At 50.0% G+C, this 22,659-nt stretch overlaps 1 protein-coding gene across 3 annotated transcripts in view; it reads left to right on the top strand.

The window, feature by feature from the left end:
- The window catches only part of GRM7 (glutamate metabotropic receptor 7), a 157,802-nt gene extending 143,087 nt beyond the window's left edge, over positions 1-14,715 (top strand). The window contains exons 10-12 of one of the 3 annotated variants that reach the window (XR_010441855.1): positions 955-1,047; positions 7,199-7,380; positions 13,314-14,715. Coding sequence is in view for 2 of the 3 variants with exons in the window: in XM_064724457.1 (XP_064580527.1) it covers positions 955-1,025 (71 nt within the window). In the remaining variant the exon portion in view is untranslated. The remainder of the gene's footprint in view (positions 1-954; positions 1,048-7,198; positions 7,381-13,313) is intronic. The other 2 variants (XM_064724457.1, XM_064724458.1) reach the window with 2 other exon arrangements.
- The last annotated feature ends 7,944 nt before the right edge of the window (positions 14,716-22,659 follow it).

Genomic DNA, 22,659 nt, shown 5'->3' with positions numbered 1-22,659 from the left:
GCCTGCTGTCCCTCACTGCACAGCTTTCTCTGCTGGGGCACCTTTGGGCTCAGCAGCTCCCAGCCCTGGGATGAGCTTGCTGTGCTCCTGTGTGGCGTTGCTGGAATTTCACACTTTGGGAAGGTGTTTCTGGTGGGGCCTGAGGTGGAGCACATGGAGGGCCCTGCTGGGCTGTCTGCTCCAGTTTCTGCTGCAGGAGCAGTGTCAGACTGGGACAGAACCCATGCTTAGCTTCTGCTGAGGTTTACATGTAATTACTGCTGCCCCCTTGCTGAGGAAAGCACTCATATGGCTCTTGGTGATGCTGAGGAGGGACAGGGGGTCTGAAACAGCAGCCAAAATATGCCAGGTTGGTTCAGGGGAGAGGAAGGAAAATCAGCTCAGCCAGCCCTGCTCTCCTGAGAGAGCTGCTCCCCTGGTTGGAAGTACCTGAGCCACCTGGCCTGGCTGCTCTGGGGCTGCCAGGGCTGATTTCTGGGCTGATTCCTGAGCTGATTCCTGAGCTGATTCCTGTGCTGCCAGGGCTGATTCCTGGGCTGATTCCTGAGCTGATTCCTGAGCTGATTCCTGTGCTGCCAGGGCTGATTCCTGTGCTGCCAGGGCTGATTGATATCTGTGCTGATTCCTGTGCTGATTCCTGGGGTGATTCCTGTGCTGATTGCTGTGCTGCCAGGGCTGATTTCCATGCTGCCAGAGCTGATTCCTGGGCTGATTTCCATGCTGCCAGGGCTGATTCCTGTGCTGATTTCTGTGCTAATTTCCATGCTGCCAGGGCTGATTGATTCCTGGGCTGATTTCCATGTTGCCAGAGCTGATTCCTGTGCTGATCCCTGTGCTGATTCCCCCAGACCCCAGTGGGAGGCAGAGGAGTGCCAGGGCTCATGGCAGGGCAGGCTGGGAGCGTTCCTTGTGCCCAGACCCATCCTACATTCAATGTATTTACTTTCCCTGTAGACTCCATACCACCAGTAAGAAAGAGTGTTCAAAAGTCTGTTACTTGGTACACTCTCCCACCTACTGTATAGCTTTTGCCTGCTTTCCAAAAAGGTAAGGAAAACCGAGCTTTTCTTACTTTATTCTCAAATGATGGTGGTGATTATGATTATTGTGACTATTTTTATGATATACATAATTATATGAGAAATGTTCATTAGTGCAGCTGTGTTAAAAGATATCTAACTTAAAAATTGTTCACAAACCTGTTACCAAAAGCTTTCATGGGGGGGTTTGCCTGAAAGGGGAGACCCTGATGTGAGTCTGAGAGCTCTCCTCCTGCCCACCACTGGAGCTGGACCCCGATAAAGCCTTTGAGGATGGAATATTTGTATAAAATTGAACAAACAAATGATCAAAAGTGAATTCTGGCACCCAGACCCGACAGCTCAGGCAGTGTTTTCTGAGTCCTCCCCAGCACCAAAGCTGTACATGGCCCCCAAAGATGGAAAATCTGCTTTTCCCCAGGGCAGCCAAGTGGCACTGACTGGGTGGAACCACGAGTGAGCAATTTTTGAGGGCTGGCTTTTGCTGCTGTTGTGGCTGCCTCGTGGTGATCTGGTGATGTGTGAGCTCCTGTGGCATTTGTGACTGCAGCAGCCAGGAATTCCTGCTTTCCCAAGGACACAGAGGGATCAGGAAGCCTTTGATAGTGCACAGAAATGATTGCCAAGCATTAATAAGTGTTTCTCACAGTTCCCTGTGTGCTCAGGGGCTTTGGCCAGGTACAAAAGCCTGTACCTGACCTGGTTCCTGTGCTGCTGTGCGCTGAGGGCTGGGAAAATCACTGTATTCAGCCTTCAGAGTGTTTAGCGTGGCCCTAATAGGTGAGAACTCCTATCAGCAAAGGTTGGAATGCTGCTCGAATTGAGTCTCTGAGTCACAGGAAAAGAAATTACCAATATCTCTGGCTGGTGTAAATTGCCCAGCTCCAGCATCAATTCAGTCCTCCCGAGAGAGCCCAAATTGGTTTGGATTGTGTTTGAATCAGGGCCATTATGGCAGCTCCCAGCTCAGGAGGGGAGGCTGAAGCTCTCATGAACCCCGGGCTGACCCGGAGCATCCCAGGCTGGGCTGGGCTGGGGACATGGGACAAAGCACCAGGGGGACAAGGGGCCACTCAAAGCATTCCTGAAAATGAAAGAGGAGAAGGAAAGGGCAGCTCTGTGGAGATGAGATTGCTAAAGGAAGGAGATGAGAAAGAGAGAGATGGAAGACACCTAAATCTCAGGAGAAATTGATTTTTTAAAGAAAACTTTTTTTTTGTGCCATTTAAAAAAATAATTAGGAGCTCACGCAGATTCTAAAATTAATTTATTTCTGTGTACTAGTGGGAATAATGTAAGGAATTGCTGTCTGCAAAGGCACACAAATAACTCTGTCATCCCGGTCCTGTAAAAAGCAGTTGGCCACTCAGGTTCTTTAAGCAGATTTTAAAACTTGGTCCAGAAAAGCTTTGAAAATGCTTTTCATCCCAAACCAGGGCTGCTCTGGGCTTGTGCTGGTCCTGCCAGTGCTCCTGTGCTCCAGGCTGTGTTCCATCCCAGCACTGCTGCTCCAGCTCCTGCAGCCCTGGCTGCTGCTTTGATCTGTTCTCCCAGGAATACAGAACAACAAGCAGCATGAAACAATGCAGTGTATTAAAAACAAAGCTGGGCCAGCAGCAAACATCAGCCTGCTTGTAAATTGACACTTGTTCTGCTGGTAAGGTGTTTGTAGTAGGAACGAGCAGAGCTGAGCCCTGACGTGACTGTATCAATTTCTGCTTGTGATGCACAGGGAGATGGCTTTGAAAGGCTCTAAATTGTTTCCTGGGAGTGACAAATAGGGCTTCTCTGCTCCCGAGGCTGATGGAAATACCAGGCTTGGAAAACACGGGTAGGTGTGTGAGGGAAGGAATTGTCCATCAGTGAGCAAGGCAAGGAGGCAGCTGAGGCTTCTGCAGAGCTGCTGGGGCTGCACGAGTGCCTGCAGGAGTCCCTGCAGCATCTGGCACTCCCCCTGGGCTGGGACTGGGGCTGCACGAGTGCCTGCAGGAGTGCCTGCAGCACCTGGCACCCACCCTGGGCTGGGACTGGGGCTGCCAGGGCTCAGGAGCAGCTCCATGCCCTGGCCTTGGCAGGGTGGCAGAGCCTCGGGCTCCGCATTCCCCTGGGCTCCTGCAGGGGTGTGCATGGCCGGGGATGTGCTGATGGACCCCAACACTGCAGGATGTGCATGCCAGTGGCTGTGCCAGGGTCTGGAGATGGACACAGGCACCAGGCAGTGCTGGTTGATGCCAGGGTCTGGGGATAGACATGGACACCATGGAGGGCTGATTGATGCCAGGGTCTGGGAAGGCTGGATGGACATTGACACTATGGAGTGCTGATTGATTCCAGGGTTTGAGTACATGGACATGGACACCAGGCAGTGCTGGTTGATTCCAGGGTTCAGGGGGGCTGCACACAGACACCATGGAGTGCTGATTCCCGTGGCACTGGGAGCCAGGGCACTGCCAGGGCTGGCACAGCCCGTGCAGCACCACTGTGCAGTCCCTGCCTGCCGTGGGCACAGCTGCCTTGAGGAGAAGGGCAGTTTCTGGGTTCCAGTAAGGAACTGATGTGAGAGGAGTCCTGACCTGGCCTCAGGCTGGCCTGGGCTGCTGTTGGAAGGGGGAAATGGTTCAGGTGCCCCTCAATTCCGTGCCTGTTCTCCTCCTGCTCCCAGCCCAGGGTGCCCCAGGCCAGGAGCAGCCCGTGCCAACACCTGGGCACAGGCAGGTGGCCCTGGGCACAGTCAGCTCTTTGCAGGCTCTGGGTCTGAGCTGTGAGATGTTCTGTAGCTCATCAGCCTCCAGTGTGTGCTATGGAATAATTATTTGCTGGATTGAAGTGTCATTTTTGTTTTAAATCTGGCCAGTTTCAGCCTGAGAAAATACTCCATGTTTAACCTCACTTGAGGGATTTTCTGTTCAGTGGAGGCTGCTAAGAAATGAGAATTTACACTCAAAATTGATAACTGAAAGGCTTTGACAGCACTTCACTGCATCTATTTGCTTCTGGAACGGCTGACTGGAAAACTACCCATCCCCAATTCCTTCTAATGGTGATGTGCTTATTTTAAAAGTATTGCACAGAGGTGCATCCTGCCCTTGGGCACTGCCAGGGATGCAGGGGCAGCCCCTGCTGTGCCAGGGCTGCCCACCCTGCCAGGAACAATTCCCAATATCCCATCCAGCCCTGCCCTCTGGCAGTGGGAGCCATTCCCTGGCTCCTGTCCCTCCATCCTTGTCCCCAGTCCCTCTCCAGCTCTCCTGGAGCCCCTGCAGGGGCTCTGAGCTCTCCCTGGAGCCTTCTCCCCTCCAGGTGAGCCCCCCCAGGTGTCCCAGCCTGGCTCAGAGGGGCTCCAGCCCCAGAGAGAACATTCCCTCCTGTCTGAGCATTTGGGGATCATGTTACTTTCTGTTTTACATCTAAAAATAATTACTTCGATATAATTGCCAGCTCCCATATTAATTATCTGCAGACTGTCTCACACCTCTCATGACTGTACACAATACAAGATTGTAATGTGCAGGGAAGTGTCAGACTGTTTCCATTTTTAAAAATTGAAATTCTGAGGGCACTTAAAGCATCACCTTCGAGTCTGATGTGTGAATAAAAACACACTCATGGCTAGAAGTGCCTGGGATATTAAAAGCTGTGTAGTAGATGGATGTCTGGGAGCACAAATTAGGATTAGTTAGTGTCTAAGTATTCATTGTTCATTCCACATTTTCTGTCTTGTGTGCTCTTTTTCCCTGGTATATCCTGGTGAGGAGTGAGCAGATACAGCTGTACCTCACAGACAGTCCCTCTCACTGCTTTGCTTAACAAACTCAGCAGCTCTGAGTTCTCCCTTTGACTAATTTATCACTCCTTACACCCTCTGAGGGAGGATCTGTCACATCTATAAATTGTAATATCAGGGAGAAGACAGCTTTTGGCTCTCCTGTGTCCCACAGATGTGGAATGGCTCCCTTGCTCCCAGGCAGGGCAGATGTCAGGGCTCAGCCCTGCTGCAGGGCTCCCTCCCATCCCTCCTGCTGCAGGAAAGGAGCTGGAGATCAGCAGATCAGAGTGCACAGCCTGCCCTCCATCCCCTGAGCCCCTGCAATCACTGAGCCCGGGCTCTGGGAGCAGCTCCCAGCTGCAGAACCAGAGGCTGGAAGGGCCATGGTTTTCATAGACCTAATGAAAACTGAGCAAGTGAGTTCAAAAAGGAAACTCTAATAGTGATGGGGTAAAAGGAAAAACAAACCTCAAGCAATATTACAGCAAAATTAATTTCTCAAATACACAAATCCAGGCAGTTTTTGGTGGACATGATTGCAAGTATGGAGAAAACTGCTCAGGTTGTGTCAGAACAGCAAAAATCTCCGTTTCTGCCTCGTTGTGTGCCTTTGGTGAATCTCAAACCCTGCTGTGTTTGTCACCTTGTGGAAGCAAACAGGAAACCCCAGCAGCTCTGGGGAGGGTGGGAGCAAACAGAGAAGGGGGCACAGCCCAGCCCTGGTGTCCCTGCAGGGATCACTGCAGTGAGGCAGGGGTTGGTCTGTGCTCTCACTGAGTGCAAACAGACTGCAAACAGAATATACTTGTGCAGGACCTGGGTTGGTTTGGCTTTTGAGGGCCAGCAAGCAGCAGCAAATTCAAGCAAACACCCAGAAATTGGGGTTTCTGGGTGCTCCTGTCTGCCAGCACTGCTGTCACACCCAGCACCTCTGGAGAACATCACAGGGGCTGTTTGTCCTTCCTGGCCCCAGGGGAGGAAATGTGGCACTGCTGTCACACCCAGCACCTCTGGAGAACATCACAGGGGCTGTTTGTCCTTCCTGGCCCCAGGGGAGGAAATGTGGCATCTCCCAGAGAGCTGTGCCATTCATTAGAGGACAGCATCCTTTGACCCTCCAGAGAGGTGTTGCCTTTGGGCTGAGGTTCTTTGGGCTCTGACAGCAGGGAGCAAAGGCAGGAGGTTCCTTTCCAGCCGGGGAAAAATGAAGGAACAGGAAGGGAGCAGGTTAAACACGTGTAATGCCCATGAAGCACAGCATGGGCACAGGGAGGAGGGGAGGAAGGCAGCCCAGCCCGGGTGTGGGGTTTGGCTGAGCTCCCCTCAGTGACCCAGAGCTCTGGCTCTCAGCTGGGAGCAGTCTGGCACTGCCTGCACCGAGGTGCCTGTTCCTGCTGCTCCGGGGAAAGAGAAACAGCAAAGATAAAGTTGCCATAGTTACACCACTTGTCACAATGCTTATCATGTCCCTGGGATAAAGAGCCCTGCATTAAATCTGGGCTCTTATTAATATCAGCTGTTAAACATTTCCAGGGTCTTTGAAATCAAGACTTTCTGCTAAAAAATTAAATGTTGATTGCAGCAAAATGGGGCAGTTTAACAGTGCAGCTCAGAGTGTAATTGTGTCAGACACTGTGTAACAGAGTTGTACACCAGGAATACATTTTCCACTGAATTGAGTCTCTTGCACCTCACGAACATCCTTGATTTTCCTGTTAAGATGTTTGTTACTTGCAACCCTTTGCCAAGGAGCTGGAGCAGGCCAGCTGGCAGGGAGGGAGAGGAGTTCCTGGGGTGAGTAAGAAAATATTGCTGTGTGATTGCTGTGTAACCATGGCAGGGCTGGGAGAGCTGGAGAGAGGCTTCAGGGTGACCTGGTTGTGGCCTCTGGAGCCTGGAGGGGCTGGCAGGAAAGGGGGAAAGGGAATATTGTGAGCTGGGATATTGGGGAGGAATTGTGAGCTGGGATAATAAGGAGGAATTGCTCCCTGCGAGGGGATGATGCCCACAGCAGCTCCCAGGATGGCAGAGAAGTTAAGGAGATGTGCTGGAGCAGGTGACAGCAGTGCTGGGAGGGCAGGGCAGCCAGGGAGCCCTGGCTGTGCCCAGGGTTGGGGACAAGGCACTGGGGACACGCTGGGAGCAGGTCAGCAGCACAGTCAGGAGGCAGAGGTGAATTGTTTTCCATCAGCTCTGACTCCAGCCCTCCTTGGGGATGTTTCAGCCATCACTCAGGTCATCATTTTAATTATGTTTCATGCAAACTGTTTTCACACTTGGCTCTAACAGCTCTCTGCAGAGCCTGGCTTTCCAGGTAAGATAACCAAAGTGCTGTTAATGACTTTGTTTTAAGCAGGTGAAAATAATTTGCTTCCATTTGTTATCTTTGCAGTCCACAGCACTCACACAGCAGCAGTAGAAATGGAGTTGGAATTAGCAGGTTTTCTGTACCGCTGGCTCCAATTAAGGAATATGAGTTGGGTTTGTTTCTTCCCTGCCATAATCTCATAAACATTTGGAAACACATTTCCTAAGCTCCTGAGCACCTTTGCAGCTCCACGTGACCTGGTGCAGGTGAGGCTCTGGGGCTGGATTGGTGTGAGGGTTGTGCAGTGGCTCCTTTGGCCCCTGGCTCCATCCCCACGTCCTCCTCCTCCTCTCAGAGCAGGATTTCTGTCCCCCATCCCTGTGGGACACAAGCACAGCCCTGCCTGTGCCCCCTGCAGTCCTTCAGGGCTGGAGGTGTTGATCAGCCTTCCTGCTGCCCATCCCCTGATCCTGGTGGGGCAGACGCTCTCAGCTTCCCCTGGCACACAGGTTCTTATCTGCAAAGCAGACAAGGAGGAGATGGGGAGAGATGCAGCCAACAGGAGATAGATAGGGAGACAGCCAAAGGTGCCTGAGATGGATGTTCCTCAGCAGTGCTGTGCTTCATTGATTTTATTTGGAAGGGTACAACTAATCCTTCTCTATCAGTTTTATTTCCTGACTCAAAATCTCAATCCCGTAGTTCTGTTTCTGGCACAACCCTGCAGATTTTCCAGGCCATGAACAGCCTGGCTCTGTTCTGTGACTCAAAGTCCCGTTTGTGCTGGTGGCCAGGTGGGGAGGTTCATCTCTGGATTCAGCTCCTGAGCTCTCCCCTGGTAACCCCTTGAGGCCGAGGGGTGGCTGGAGGAGCTGAGCCCTGATCCCTGAGGCCAGGAGCTAAAGCACGGTCTGTCACCACATCCCTGCAGATCATCCCTGCCGTCAGCAGGAGCAGCCCATCGAGGCTGGCAGAGGAACCAGCCCAGCAGAGGTGGACAATGAGCTGTGTTTGTGTGCCCAGAGCTGGCACTGCCCTCTGGCCAGGGACAAACAGAGCACTCCACAGCTGGTGTGTGGGATATCCCAGAGTGAGCCCATCCCTGGTGACAGCCCCTGGGAATTGATGCAGGCACACATCTGTCCTTCACCTATCACATCTGTCCTTCACCTATCCTTGGAGCAGAGTTTAGCCCTTGCCACAGGGCTGTCTCCTGCCAGAGGAGATTGGTGACATTCCTCAGGGATGTGTTTTGCCCAGGAAGGACAGCTGCCCCCAGGTTTGAGCATTGTGGCACCTGAGCATTGTGTCACCTAAGCCTGTCCTGGGGCTGGCACATCCAGCCCTGTCCAGCTCATCCCCATCTGCCACCTGAGTGGTTGTGTCCCAGAAAATCTGCCACCAGGAAACAGCAGGGATGGTTTCAGCACCCTGCCCTGCCTGGGGCTGTGTCCCAGAAAATCTGCCACCAGGAAACAGCAGGGATGGTTTCAGCACCCTGCCCTGCCTGTTTCTGTCTGGGATGTGCTGAGGAATCTCCCACACCTGGAATGTCACTGCTGTTCCTGGCTGTGCTGCTGCACCTGCAGTGGTAGGGGAGCCTGACAGCTGAGGACAGAATTTCTAGGAGAAGCAGCAATTGGGGAGGAACACACTTTTTCTAATGTTCTGATTGTTATTTAATGTACTTGCATTCTGTCACTCAAACAGGGCATTCCACTGCTCCTGTGTGTCAGAGCCACAGGGCCAGGCTGGAGGGACCCAGCAGCACAGGCAGTGCAATGCTCTGTGCAGTGCAGCCACTGAGAGACTGAGAAGGTGCCAGAACACTGTGGCAGCACAACAAGAGAGATGTCAAAATGTGAAAGAACAATCCATTTACATTTAGATACCAAATTTAAAATTATTTTCTCCAAGCTTCATTCCATTTGTTGGGCTTTGGGCAAGCATGTAGAATCATTTAGGCCTGTTGCTTTCATCTGGCTCTCATCTAAATTCCCCAATTTGAAGGCAGCAGAGCATGGGGAGAGCTCTGTCTTTCTGGCAGAGATCGAGGGAAAGCCACGCAGCTCCATTTTGCTTTTAGATGGACTAGGAGTAGGATTTAATAATCAGCCTCTGCTCTGCCTGCCACAAATGATATGGGCTGCTAAGCCAGAATTAAGGAAATGAAAGAGAGGAGCTGAGCATTATCTGCCCCAGTGACTGCAGAGGAATCAGAGCAGGAGTTCCAGGCTCGGAGCCATCCCCATGTCCGTCCCTGCTCGGAGCTGGGAATGCTGAGATGATGTTTCATGTGTTTGATAGCTCGAGATGCCTGCGGGCTGCAATAAAATTCATTTCTTGCACTGTAAATCTTTGCTCTTTAAGCATGGAAGAGGTTACAAATGTGCATAAAATTGAAGTGCAAGTGATTACATCTCGCTCTGAGTCAGTATTGACAGCTCTGCCTGGCTCTGGGGTGCTGTGGGAGCTCCTTTCTTTGTGACCTGTGCCCAAGATAATGAAAACCAGTCAAGTGATGAAACTCATAAGTCCAAAGAGGATTTTTGCTTCTGTGTGTTTGTTTTTGATGTGTTGCTGGCACGGAGATGCAGCTGTTACTCACTTCTGGAAGGGTGTGGGCTCTCAGTGCCCCCACTGCAGGAAAGGAATGAATCCCTGTGCTCTCAGGAGCATATTGTTGGGTTTCATGTGCTGCTCTCAGGAGCGTGTTTGCTCTCAGCTGCAGCTCTGGTGGCTGTGCTGGTGTTGGCTGAAGGTCGGACTCGCTGATCTCGGGGCTTTTCCATCCCCTGTGCCTCTATGGGCTCACCTGTGCCTGGCTGTGCTCACCTGTGTCCCTCAGCTCCCTCCTGCTCGTTCCTTCCATTGGCACTGTCACTCTTCACCGCTAATTAGCGGGAAATTAGCAGAAAAGGGCGCTGCTCTCTAACCGTGACAGGAAACCTCTTCTTTAGGTGCTTAAGGCCCTTTTGAAGGGTTTCCCTTTTCCCCAAGGCAGTGACACGGTGCCAGTGTCCCCGAGCAGCGTTATTCGCACACGGGCAGGCAGCAGCCGGGATCTCTCCTTCCTCACCGCTTTGGGCACCTGAACCCGAGGCTTAGCCCGGCTGATACCCTGGGCATTCCCAGGGTTATCCCGGCTGATGCCCTGGGCATTCCCAGGGTTATCCCGGCTGATACCCTGGGCATTCCCAGGGTTATCCCGGCTGATGCCCTGGGCATTCACCGGGTTATCCCGGCTGATGCCCTGGGCATTCCCAGGGTTAGCCCGGCTGATGCCCTGGGCATTCCCAGGATGTCCCGGCAGCGCAGGTGCTGCTCTCGGCTCCTTGCAGCACACCCAGAGCAGCGGCCAGCCAGGCTGCCGTCATTCCGTGGCTATCAATTAATGAATGAATTAATTAATGAACATGTGGATGCTGTTCGCGAGAGGCCAATCTGTGCTCGCTGTCGGAGCCGTCACCCTTTAGCAGAACAGCGGCGGAGCGGTGAGATCCGTATCTGTCCCGTGTAAGGAGCAGGCGATGCTGCATTAAAGCGTGGCAGCGCCGATGGTTCATTAGCGTCCCCCATTTTCATGTAAATTAATTTCTTTGAGGAAAATCAAATCCATACCTGTGCTAATTGCGGTGATAATGATGAGCTGTGACTCAGGAGGATTCATTACCGAGGCAGACTGTGTCTCCTGAGCTGGCCAGGCCTGGGATGTGTCTGAAGTTGCACTGAGCTGCGGATTGCTGGAGTTAGTGCAGGAGCAGAGAGGGGAAATGCAGCAGAGCCACCAGGGACATGATCCCCACTGGCCCAACAGCCTTTAAACGAGGAAGGTTGTCTTTCCTCTCTGAAAATAACCCCGAGGCTTTTATTGATCATTTTATCTGAATTATGGATGATGCTTTTGTTTATCCCGGTGAGGCAGGGCCGTGCCAAGGCCTGTGTCACTGTCTCAGAGCCCATCCAGGCACCCACAGCGTTCCTTGGCTCCATCCCTCTGGCACCGGGGGTTCCTGGTCCTGTTGGGAGTGAGGAAGGAGTGCAGGGGCTGAACTGGTGAGAAAATTCACCCGCAGAAGGACTGGTTTTGCTGGGAGCCCCAGTAATGCCCGGGGGCACTGGAGGGGTGGCATGATCTGAACTCGCAGTGGGAGCATCTAAATCTGTCATAGAAACGCTGCTGCTCCTTGAAATTGGAGCATGTAATGGGTAAAGCTGAAGTGCATCACAAAATAATACATGGAATTACTTTGCAACCTGTTCCATAATGACATTTTTTTCCCAGGCTCATTTTACCCTTCTTCAGCGTTTAATAGCGTTCCCCAGTTTATTGGGTATTTGTAGTGTAGCCTTGAAGGATAATGAGTTTTATCCTGGCAGGTGTTGGACACCTTCGTGTGCAGGAGAAGTTAATGGGAGCTGAAGATGATCAGCCCTCTGTGGGATCAGTCCTTGATTGAACAGACAGCACTGACTCCTGTCTGGGGCACGAGGGAAGAGCTGAATCAGGGTTGCAGGATAATATTGCCAAGGGCTGCAGCTCCACGTGAGGTGCCTACATGTCCATCTTGGGAATAGCTGGGACTAAAATCCTGTCTTTGTCAGTGAGCACCAAGGGAAATACTGATACTGGGCTGCACCCTGTGCACTGTACTCACAATACTCTGAATTGCTCGGGCATGAGAGTTTCTGAAAAGCCAGCAGGGATGTCTGGCTCCTGCCTGGGGGACATCCCTGGGGGACACCACAGCCTGGCTGGGGAGCACAGGGAGCTGTGTCTGGTCTCCGAGGGCTCAGGGGAGCTTGGGGGGCTGGCAGAGATGCAGGGGATGCTCAGGGGATGTTCAGGGGCCGGCAGAGATGCAGGGGATGCTCAGGGGCTGGCAGAGGTGCAGGGCAGGCACTCAGAGCCCTGTGGGAACCATGTCCTGTTTGGATCTGGTTTTGCAGAGGGGCTGAGAGGAGCCCCAGGAGACCCAAACCCAATGAAGTTTGACAAGCACATTTGCAGAACAAATCCAATTTTTGTTCTCGCCTCTCCTTCCACAGTGTCTCCTAAATCTTCCTGAGAAAGTTCTAAAACTAAACACAACACATTAAAAACATCATCCAAAGTGTGAGTGGAGTCTGCCCCAGCTTAGCAGGCTGGAAATACTCAGCAAACTGCTTAAGTTATGCCAAATTCTCCCAAAGACTGTGGGGTTTAGACTTCAGTTGTTTAGCAAACTGGGAAAACTGGAAATCTAGGCTTTCTTTTTGGTCTCTGTGGAGTTTAGGCTGGATATCAGGGAAAAGTTCATCCCCAGAGGGTGCTGGGCAGAGCTGCCAGAGCTCCAGGAGCTGCCAGGGATGCCAGGGTGGGATTTGGGGTGTCTGTGCAGGGCCAGGGGCTGGGCAATCCCTTTGGGTCCCTTCCAGCTCAGGATATTCCACAATTCTGTGTCCTGGATCTGTCAGTGTTGCCAGGGTACTGCAGAACAGTTTGCTTTGTGTTCAGCTGCAGTTAAATATTTGCAGTTTTTCCTGACAGGAGCGTGTGGCTGTGCTCATAACCTTCTGACTGGTCTGATTTCCTTCTGTTTGCAAACAGATTGGATTTGAAGGTCATAATTAGGAAACCTTCATCCCCATATTGAAAAATTCTCAGAAGTCATAAAAGTTGAATAAGAATCAACTTTATCCATGAAAAAAGCCAAGTTTAGCCCACGAGATTTAAGAAGTCGGAGGAAATGTCACTGTTTTTGTAAAAAAGAAATCTTAATAGGATCTGGTTATGGTGCCTCAGCAGCACAGTCACCCAGACTGCGGGAGCCTGACAAAATCAATCCCTGCTAATTCTGTTTATTGCTGGAGCTGAAGCTCGGGCTGGCCTGGGAGCTGCCTGCCTGAGTCCTGTGGGTGGGAGTGGGGGGTTGGGAGCCACCGGCTGTCCCCATCCTGGTGTGTCCCCATTCCTGGTGTGTCCCCATTCCTGGTGTGTCCCCATTGCTGGTGTGTCCCCATTCCCAGCACATCCCTATCCTGGGCAGGTCCCCTTTTCTGATGTGTCTCCATTCCCAGCACATCCCCATTCCTGGTGTGTCTCCATTCCCAGCACATCCCCATCCCAGGCACATCCCCATCCCGGTGCCCCCCGAGCAGTGCCAGCCCCACTGAGGGCTCGGCCGCAGGCTCTGACCCCTGTCTGCTTCTCTTGCAGGCCCTGCTGCAAAAAAGAAGTACGTGAGCTACAACAACCTGGTGATCTAGGCCAGCTGCCATGGGGCACGGGCCACCAGCCCACCCGCCTGGCTGAGCTCCCCACACGGGCTCCGGGGAACCGGGCACGGGGGAGGCGAGAGGAGCCCGGCTCCAGGCCGCTCCCGGCATCTCCTCCATCGCTGCCGGCTCTGCACGGCGCTGGCCTGGCCTCAGGGCTCAGGGCTGCCGTGGCCTTGGGGACACCGTGGCCTTGGGGCCTCTCCAGCCTTGGGACCACCATGGCCTTGGGGCCTCTCCAGCCTTGGGACCGCTGTGGCCATGGGAACACCATGGCCTTGGGGCCTCTCCAGCCTTGAAGCCACCATGGCCTTGAGGCTGTTCTGGCCTTGGGATCACTGTGGCCTTGGGGCCTCTCCAGCCTTGGGACCGCTGTGGCCTTGGGGCTGCCATGGCCTTGGGGCTCCTCTGTTCTTAGGGCTGCCGTGGCCTTGGGGCCTCTCCGGCCGTGGATCCGCTGTGGCCTCAGGGCCGCCGTGGCCTCAGGGCCGCCATGGCCGCGCCTCAGGAGCAGCTCCCTGGGCCGGCTGCGCTCGGCTGCTCTGGACTCTAAGGGGCTAATTCTGTCTTTCTATGTACTTCCAGACTGCAAGTTTTTGAACTCTCTGTACAGTTTGTGAGGATTTTTTGCATATTGCCATCCATGTTGTTCCGAGGTCACTATTTGTTTTTTGGATGCACAGTTTCCTTGAGGCCCTGTGCTCTCGGCACCTCTCAAACCAACTGACCACTGAGGATCTGAGACCTGTGTACATGACTTGTATTATTATTCTTGTATCACTGCAATCCATATACCTTATTTTTTTTAACTAAACAAACAAACAAAACAAAAAAAGAATTTAAAGACCAAAAACTGTGCTGGCGAAGTTTGTCCCCCCCTTCACACCTCCGACGGGCTGCAGAGGAAGCAGGAAGGATTTTTGCTGAGTTTTAGTAGAGGTCTTGATCTTTGGAATGCATGCCAGTAATGTATTTTATGGTACATGTTAATAATTTATGTTTGATATTTGTATTTGTGTTCTACTTTGTTCTTTTCTTTAAGGTATATGACTATTTTGCAATAATTTCGATGATTCTTAGGATATTTGGAGGAAAGAATATGGCTTTTACATGTCTTGAGGTTTTTCTTTGTTGATGCCCAACCATGATTGACCAGTGTGATAAGGACTTACAGAAGCATGTATGTTTTCTACTGTTTGTAATAAGTAATTTCGTTAATCTTGCTGCTTATGTGCCAATTTAGTGAAACCGATCTTTGCCGCAACCTCCTCCCTCCCTTTCCATTCTCTCGATCCTGTGATATTATCCAAGAATGTATCAATAAAGGATTTTGGTTAACTTTTTTTTATTTACTCCAATAAATATATTTTTTCAGTTGTTCCCTCCCCCTTCCCCCTTGTGACTTAACATTTATTTCATGGCCTTGTCAGACATGCAGAAACCCAGCACAGAGAGGCTTGTGCATGAGGAGCAGGTCTGCAGAAAGTCCCGGGGGAGCTGGCAGCTGATTGCAGGGGGAAAAGGGCTTGGAAGGGGCTTTTAAAGGTCTGTCCCAACCCCAAAAGCGAAGCTGGAGTGCCAGGGTGCCAACCCCCTGTCAGTGTCTGATATCTGCAAAGCTGCTGAGGCTCCTTTGAAGGACACCGCGTTCAGCAGCACACCAGACAGTAATTAGGTGAGCAGTTAATCAGAGTCAATCTGCCAGGCACAGCCTGGGTGAGCTGGGGCAGGAGAAGGGAGAAGCTGAGGCAGAGGTGAGAGGAAGCTCATTCCCTTTGCAGCACAGCACCTGCAGCACCTTCGGCATGGCAGCCACGGCTCGGCTGCGCTGATGGAGCCTGGGGAAGGTGTTTAGCCTCCCATTTTCTGCAGACAACTTGATCACTTATCCTGATGAAGTTAATCAGCATCAGGAGAGCTGTGACAGCTGCGACAGGGCGCAGGGAGATGAAGAGCTGGGTGTCACAGCCTGCCTGCTCTGCACGGCCATGGCCTGGGGACGTTCTGCACCTCCAATGAACTGCAGCTGACTCCAGATGGAACTCCACCAGGTAAAGGCTTTCTTAGCAACAAACTGATCACCAGCCAGCCAATAATGAAGGCAGAGGTGCTGCAGCGTTTTCCTGTTCCCATAAACACAAGGACAGAGCCAGTGTTGGGCTAAATAACTACGTTGCCATCAAACAAATGTTTCTTGCTCAAAGGCTGTCTTTTTTTTTTTCTGAATGGGAAAAAATGGTTTGTTGGTTTGTTTTTCACTTTATTTTGGTGAAGGGTGGGACTGAGGTGGAAAGAGGGAATGGTGCTGCTCAGAGGGGGTGATGGGGAATGAGGGACCCCGGGTGCATTAATGGCTCACTCGGAGCTGTACTCCACAGCCATAAATCTCTTGTTGTGTGTATGTGCACACACATGACCACTCTGTGTTACATACACGTGTCCTGGGCACGTTGGGAGCCCAGGTAAAGTCCCCACTTTTTAGGGAAATCCTCCCGTTCAATCATGAGGGGCAGAAGGGGCCCCCCAGCTTCCTAAACTCCTCAGAGAGGAGTTGGGATGCAGCTGGACCCAAGCTCGTCTTCACTCCCCCTTGGGATATTTAACTTTGGGATTGATGAGTAAGGCTGGCTTCAGCATTGACCCCATTCATCCAGCACTGACTGCTTTGCAGACAGGGCCTTACTGGAGTCGTTTTATCCCATTCCAGGCAGAGCATCCTGCTACAGCACACACAAACAGAACTGATAATCACCACATAATCCTGTCAGTTGTATTAAAATTTAAAAAAAAATAATATGAACACATTAGGAATTGTTTTTATCACCTCCACCCCTCTTTCTATGCATTAGACTCTGAAGCAAGTCCCTGAGCCCAGCAAGGCTCTGGTTTAAGAGCTGACACAAGGTGAAGATGTTGCACTCTGCACTGTGGATCAATTTTTATTTTTATTTCACAAACTGCACCACACTATTACACCCACACAGCTCCTTTTCAAACACACAACCACGGGCCTTTAACTCCATTTAGAGTATTTTATTTTACAATTGGCTGCACTTAGCATCAGTGCAGTGTTACCATTGTTTCCATAACAGCTTCATCTCATTCCCCTCTGAGTGCACACTGGTGTCATGATACTGGTTTGGTCTTGCAGGGTTTCTGTACTGGTTTGGTCCCTGCAGTTTCTGTACTAGTTTGGTTCTTGCAGTTTCTATATTGGTTTGTCTCTACAGTTTCTGTACTGGTTTTGGTCCTTGCAGAGATTCTGTACTGGTTTGGTTCTTGCAGTTTCTGTACTGGTTTGGTTCTTGCAGTTTCTGTACTGGTTTGTCCCTGCAGTTTCTGTACTGGTTTTGGTCCTTGCAGAGTTTCTGTACTGGTTTGGTTCTTGCAGTTTCTGTACTGGTTTGGTTCTTGCAGTTTCTGTACTGGTTTGTCCCTGCAGTTTCTGTACTGGTTTTGGTCCTTGCAGAGTTTCTGTACTGGTTTGTCCCTGCAGTGACTCCTGGGATATTATTGGACACCTCCATGGATATCAGCCCCAGGTGACAGGGGTGACTCCTGGGATGCTGTGAGGCTGCAGCATCCCCTGCCCTCGGGCTGTGCTGTAGGACCCAGCTGCAGACAGGAAATGTTCCCTTCCCATGGTGAGGAACTGATGAACGTGCTGTGAAAAACGCCCCTGTGATCCTGAAAGGAGAAAATTCCCCAAGAATGGCAGTGATTTTTTTTGTTGCCGTTTATTATTGAGACTGAATTACACCAAATTGTTTTGGTATGTAAATGCCAAGTTTATTGTTCATTAAAATCATTGCGGAGTTAAGCTTTCTGGGCATGTTGTATGATAGATAATGACAATTATTTAGCCCGAGTCAGAGCTTAGTCTTAATTTGTGACATTAATTGCCTTTATATATAATTAAATGCACTATAATGCTCCCATATGCAGAATCTGTGCATCCATGAAAGTGCTAATCAAACATATTTATTAATTTCTGAGAGAGCTTTTTGTCAGGCTTTGATACAGTTGAGTGGTTTTTGGTAAATAACATTTTTTAAGATGTTTAGCAAAATATTTTGATAATTGCTTTTTGTGCTAGCGGCATAATTAATATCATTTCTAATAGATTAATAAGAGCTGAGGGGTGAGGTGCTGCCTCCATCCAGCTTTGCCTCTGGCTCCCGTGGAGTCAGAATTCCACCAGCAGCCCTCAGTGTCCCAGGCCTTTCCCAAAAGGGAAATGGGGAGCGTGTTGGGGGTGGCTGAATGCAGGTGACAAACCTGGAGTCCCGCGAGGGCTGGGCTGTGCCCTCTGGCCTTGGTTCTACTTGGGAGCAAATGGATTGGAACTTCGCACATCTGGGGCTGCCACTTCCATTCCCTGCTCCACTGGGAGGCTGCCAATCACCAGAGCTGCCAATCACCTGCCAATCACCTGCCAATCATCACTCAGTGTGTGTGAGAAGGGTTATGGGGCAGGGGGAACCTGGCCCTGCCTTTGCAGGGTCGTTTCTGTCCCCTGAGAGCTCCAGGGGGAGCAGCCTTGGCTATTTGCTCTCCTTGATGCAGCCACAATTATTTAGTATTAATAAACAGTAATTGTAACAATGATTCAATTTTAGCAATTAAATGTTATCATTAAATTATAATTTAGAAATTAAATTAGTATTTAATTTTAACGATTATTTTGTGTATATAAAAATTTATTCTCTGAAAATTGGCCAAGCACTGCAACAGGGAAGTGATGGCATCCCCATCCCTGGAAGAGTTCAACAAATGAGATGTGGCATTTGCGATATGGCTGATGGACATGGTGGTTGAAAGTTTGACTTGATGATCTTGGGAGCCTTTTTCCAACCCACACATTTCTTTCCAGCAAATTTTATTTTCAGTAAATTCTGTTATTTTATTTTATACCACCCCAGAAGGAAGAATACTCCTTTTATTTTATTTTTCCCCCCATAGGAATGATCTCAGCTTTATTTTTCCTCCAGTTTTTGGTGCTGAGGATCTGCCTGGTGCCTTGGGGTGGCACTGGGCAGACCCTCACCCTTTCCCCCAGCCAGGCCCTGGCTGTGCCCAGGCAATGCCAAAGCCTCTGCTCTGACCCCAGGAAGGTTCCAGCAGCCCAGAGCCGTGCACAGCCCCAAACCACAATGTCAGGATGTCCTTCCTTCCCACCTGCCAAAAGAACTCCCAGCCAGAGGCTTTGTGTGGGTTTATCTCGGGCTTATTGTCCCTGCAGCAGATTTATTAAATCCAGCAATGACAGCAGCTCTTTCTCCCAGTCACAAGCTTTTATCTTGTTGTTCAGAGTTGGAACCAGCCCCTCACACAACAATGGGCATCACACACATTCCAGTGAGCCCCTCGAGGCAGAACCTCAGCTAATCTGTGATGAATGCATCTCAATCTCTGCTCTTTAATTTATAAAAATCACTGTCTCCCGCTGTATTGAACCATGAGATCAGTGAACCGTGCTCTTAACTTTCTGGTTGGTGTAATCCTGTATCTGCTCTCTCACATGTGCCTTTTACATAAAATAAAATCAAATAAAAGTTATATGGGAAGAGGTGTGTAACCTCGGGTTTTTAGGCAGTTTCCTTCAGCCATGTGAGTTTCTGGGTTTGTTTGCTTTACTTTCCTTCAATATTTACACGAGGAAGTTTCAATTGCTTTGCTTTACTTAAACATTGAAGCCCTTGTGTGCTTTACTGGCATAAATATTTGTTTTATTTAAAATCTACTTAGCTGAAAGATCAACAACAGAGGAAGAAACCAGAAATTACACTGGAATTTAAGAGGAAGAACAGCAATTAACTCTGCCAAGGTGTTAACCTTTTTAAAATGCTGCTTTTGATGAGTGATGCACGAGCATGTATGAATTGTTCAAAAGTCATTTTCTCCTATCCATTTTCCCCTTCCCTTTTCTCTTTTCCCCTCCATGACCCCTCTCCATCCCCACTGCTCCTGCCCTGCCAGGGACCCTGTGCTGAGCCTTTTCTCTCCAATAAAGGCACCTGGGGCCAGGCTGGGCTCCCCCTGCCCCTGCACACTGTCCCCACCAGGCACAAGCCACATTTTAATTCCTGACACCTGCACAGAGTTTAGGCACTGGGATTCTTTCTCCCAGCAGGAGTTGCAGCCATATTTTATTATTATTATTCCAAATATTCAATTATTGCAAATATTCAATTTATTATTCCAAATATTCAGTTATTGCAAGCATTCCAAATTACCCCTGAGAGCAGCAGAAGGGGTTTCAGAGCCCAAGGAGGGCACTGCCAGCCCTGCTCAAGCACACAATTGATGCCAACCTGCAGCAGCTCCTCAAAGCCCTTCTGGGCCTCCAGCCTCAAACAGAAATTAGCAGGTGGGTGTTCTTGTATTCTTTCCCTTCTGTCACAATGATGGATTTTTCACTTTCAAGATAAGACAGAGCCTGATAGAGCCAAATATTGACAGAGGAGATCAAGAGCCTGTTATGATAATGGCCATAATGAAATGCTGTTTATAAAAGGATACTGGGAATACAGAACTTTCCCTCCTGTGGAACATTGATCCCCTCAAGAGGAATAAAATGAGCTTTCTTCTGCCTGCTGCACTGTACCTGTGCTTTATACCTGCAGCAGAAACACCTTTTAAGAACAAAGATCTCCAATTTTGTCACCTGCTGCCTCAGTGCTGCTTGGCTCCAAGTTCAGAAATGGGCAAACACAAAACTTCTGGGGAATTGCAGTGCTGGCAGCCCTGGGCTGGCAGCCCTGGAGCCCAGCAGTGAGTGCCAGGGCTCTGGGCAGAGCTGTCCCACACAGCTCCTGCATGGAAAACGGTTAGATATAAAATACAAACATATATGGTTATAAATGGCTGTATAAAATATAAAACAGCACCAGAACTGCCTGCTAACTTCAGAGAAAGAGCCTGCCAGGCTCTGTCAGATGAAACTCCATCATCTCAGACCTCCCTGGAGTTTTCCTGTGTAATCTATCACTACAATGAAATTATATCAGTTACCATAGAAACATCTTGACCAATAGCCTGGTTTTTTTCCCCAGGAAGTGAAATATTGTTCCATTCACACCCAGAGCTGCCCCTGTGCCAGGGCTGGTTTGGGTGAGCTCATGTTCTGCTCACTCACCCACCTGGCAAAAGGCAGAATTTTCAGTTTCCTCCCATTTCCTGTTAGGCCATTATTGCTGCTGCTCCTTTTCCTTATTTCTTTTTGAGTAAACTGCTGAGTGACACAGAGCTGCTCAGAGGAGCAGCAAGGAATGGTTGGAACACACACCAATATCCCATGTAGGGCTCCCCATTCCCTTGGGAATTGTCTGGTCTCAGGATCCTTCTCACATTTTATAGCAAAGAAATCCCATCCAACAGCAGGGCTGCTCCTGGGAGGAGGAGGAAGAGGAGGAGGAGGAAGGGAATATCTCCCCTCAGGCTGGAATCGGGGAAGGAACCGCCGGGAATGGATCCCTGGGGCCGGAGGGACGAGGTCTGAGCCCGGGGCTCCTCCAGGGAATCCAGCACCACAATGTCTGGGGGAAGCTGAACCACACCAAGACACTCCCTTCCCCTTTTTGGGCCATCCTGGGGTCCCTCAGCTTGTGGCAATAACGTTTCAGTGTGGACACTCCTTTATTTACACCCTGCATCCCAGGCTGTCCCGCTGGAATTCCCAGAGCCGCTCCATGGACACTGCCTGGGACCCTCCTCGTGTACTTGAGCACGTTTTTCATCTCCCACAGCTGCTCAGATTCCTGCTGTGACTGCAGGCATAAATCCTCCTCATTCACCCAGCCCAGCTCGCAGACATATGTTATTGCAGGAGGCTGAGTTTTTATATACTTGTATTTTTTATGTCCCAAACAGTACAAAACTTCTGTCTGCAATCCAAACAAAGCCTGTTCTCAACCCTTTTTTGCTTAGAGATTGTATTTCAACAGCTTGCTTAAAATTAAAACCTAAAGGAAGAATCATAAGACGCTTGATTTATTATTAATCATGGGGGAAGATAAATGTTTTCAATCTCTTTATGTCTACAAAGCACTGCAGATCCCACTAGGAACTTGGATGGCTCAGGCAGCTTCCTGGCATTTTAATCTTCAATGTAAATTCATTCCCAAAAAAAAAAAGAAGAAAGAAAAAAACACCCAAAAAATCCCCCAAACAAACCAACAAAAAACCCCTAAACAAACCAACAGAGCCTTCTCCCCTGGCTCCTGGGAAGGAGAGAGTTAACTCCCCTTGGGTTTCAGTTGTCCTGTTCTCCATGGGTGTGCCCTGTTTACTGCCCAACCTGCAGCACTCACAGGCTGGATTATTTTAATTTCCCCAGAGCTGTTTATTTGTCCATTAGGTGAGACATTATGGCCATTATTGGGCTGATGCTGCACCAGAAATTCCTTTTTACTGAGTAGCACTAAAACTTTTCCACATGAACTACACCTTCCCTGTATCAAGCATGTATTCCACAATACTTAAAGTATTATTAAGTGCATTTATTTTCAAATACACACTGAGACAGGTGCTGGACAAGGCCCTGTTGGAAAGCAGGGCACACAGGATAGGTGTAGCCCCCACTGCCAAGGCTGATGGACCTTACAGATCCCAAACCGAGGTCACACCTCTGAGATTGTGCTCCAGCACAGCACAGGCAATTAAAACTCGGCCAACGTGTTTGATTTTCAATATCTCATTTAAATCTTGTAACCAATTCAATTAGTGACCTTGGAAAAGTTTTCTAAAATTTAGTGCTGCTTCACTGCAATGCTTTTTATGCCTTTTCCTTCTGCACAGCCTTTCTTCTTCCTTTGAATCCAGGCAATATTAAGGAAATATTATCTTTGTAAAAGCAGGTGATGTTGATGATTTTATTGATTTCAGATAGCTGCCACTTCAAGACAAATTTCCACTTCAGTCTGGAGGCGCAGAACAAAGATTTCCAATGTTCTCAATTATTCAGCACAGCCCTTCCTTCCTCCTGGGGGGTGAGAGGTGTCTGTGGGGAGGAGCAGGGGGTGCCCAGGGACTGACCCACCCTCAGAAACGAGGGATGTGGAGCAGGAGCAGGTGGGAGCCGAGCCCACGGACACAGCAGAACTGGGGAATTGCAGAATTAATGGATTTCACTTCTTCTTCAGCCTCAATCCTGCCCAGCCTTTCACTGCCACCATCCCAAGCAGCCTCCAGAACAAACAGCATTGGCTTTGAGATCTGATTTGGGTTATCTGTCCCCAAAATCCAAAATCCCAAGTACACAAAATCCACAAAGCATCTGCTCCGTG

The sequence above is a fragment of the Zonotrichia leucophrys genome, chromosome 12 (genome assembly GCF_028769735.1).
Source record: "Zonotrichia leucophrys gambelii isolate GWCS_2022_RI chromosome 12, RI_Zleu_2.0, whole genome shotgun sequence".
Classification (NCBI taxonomy): domain Eukaryota; kingdom Metazoa; phylum Chordata; class Aves; order Passeriformes; family Passerellidae; genus Zonotrichia; species Zonotrichia leucophrys.
Note: the sequence above shows the minus strand (reverse complement) of the source record. Positions and strands in the feature narration are given on the sequence as shown.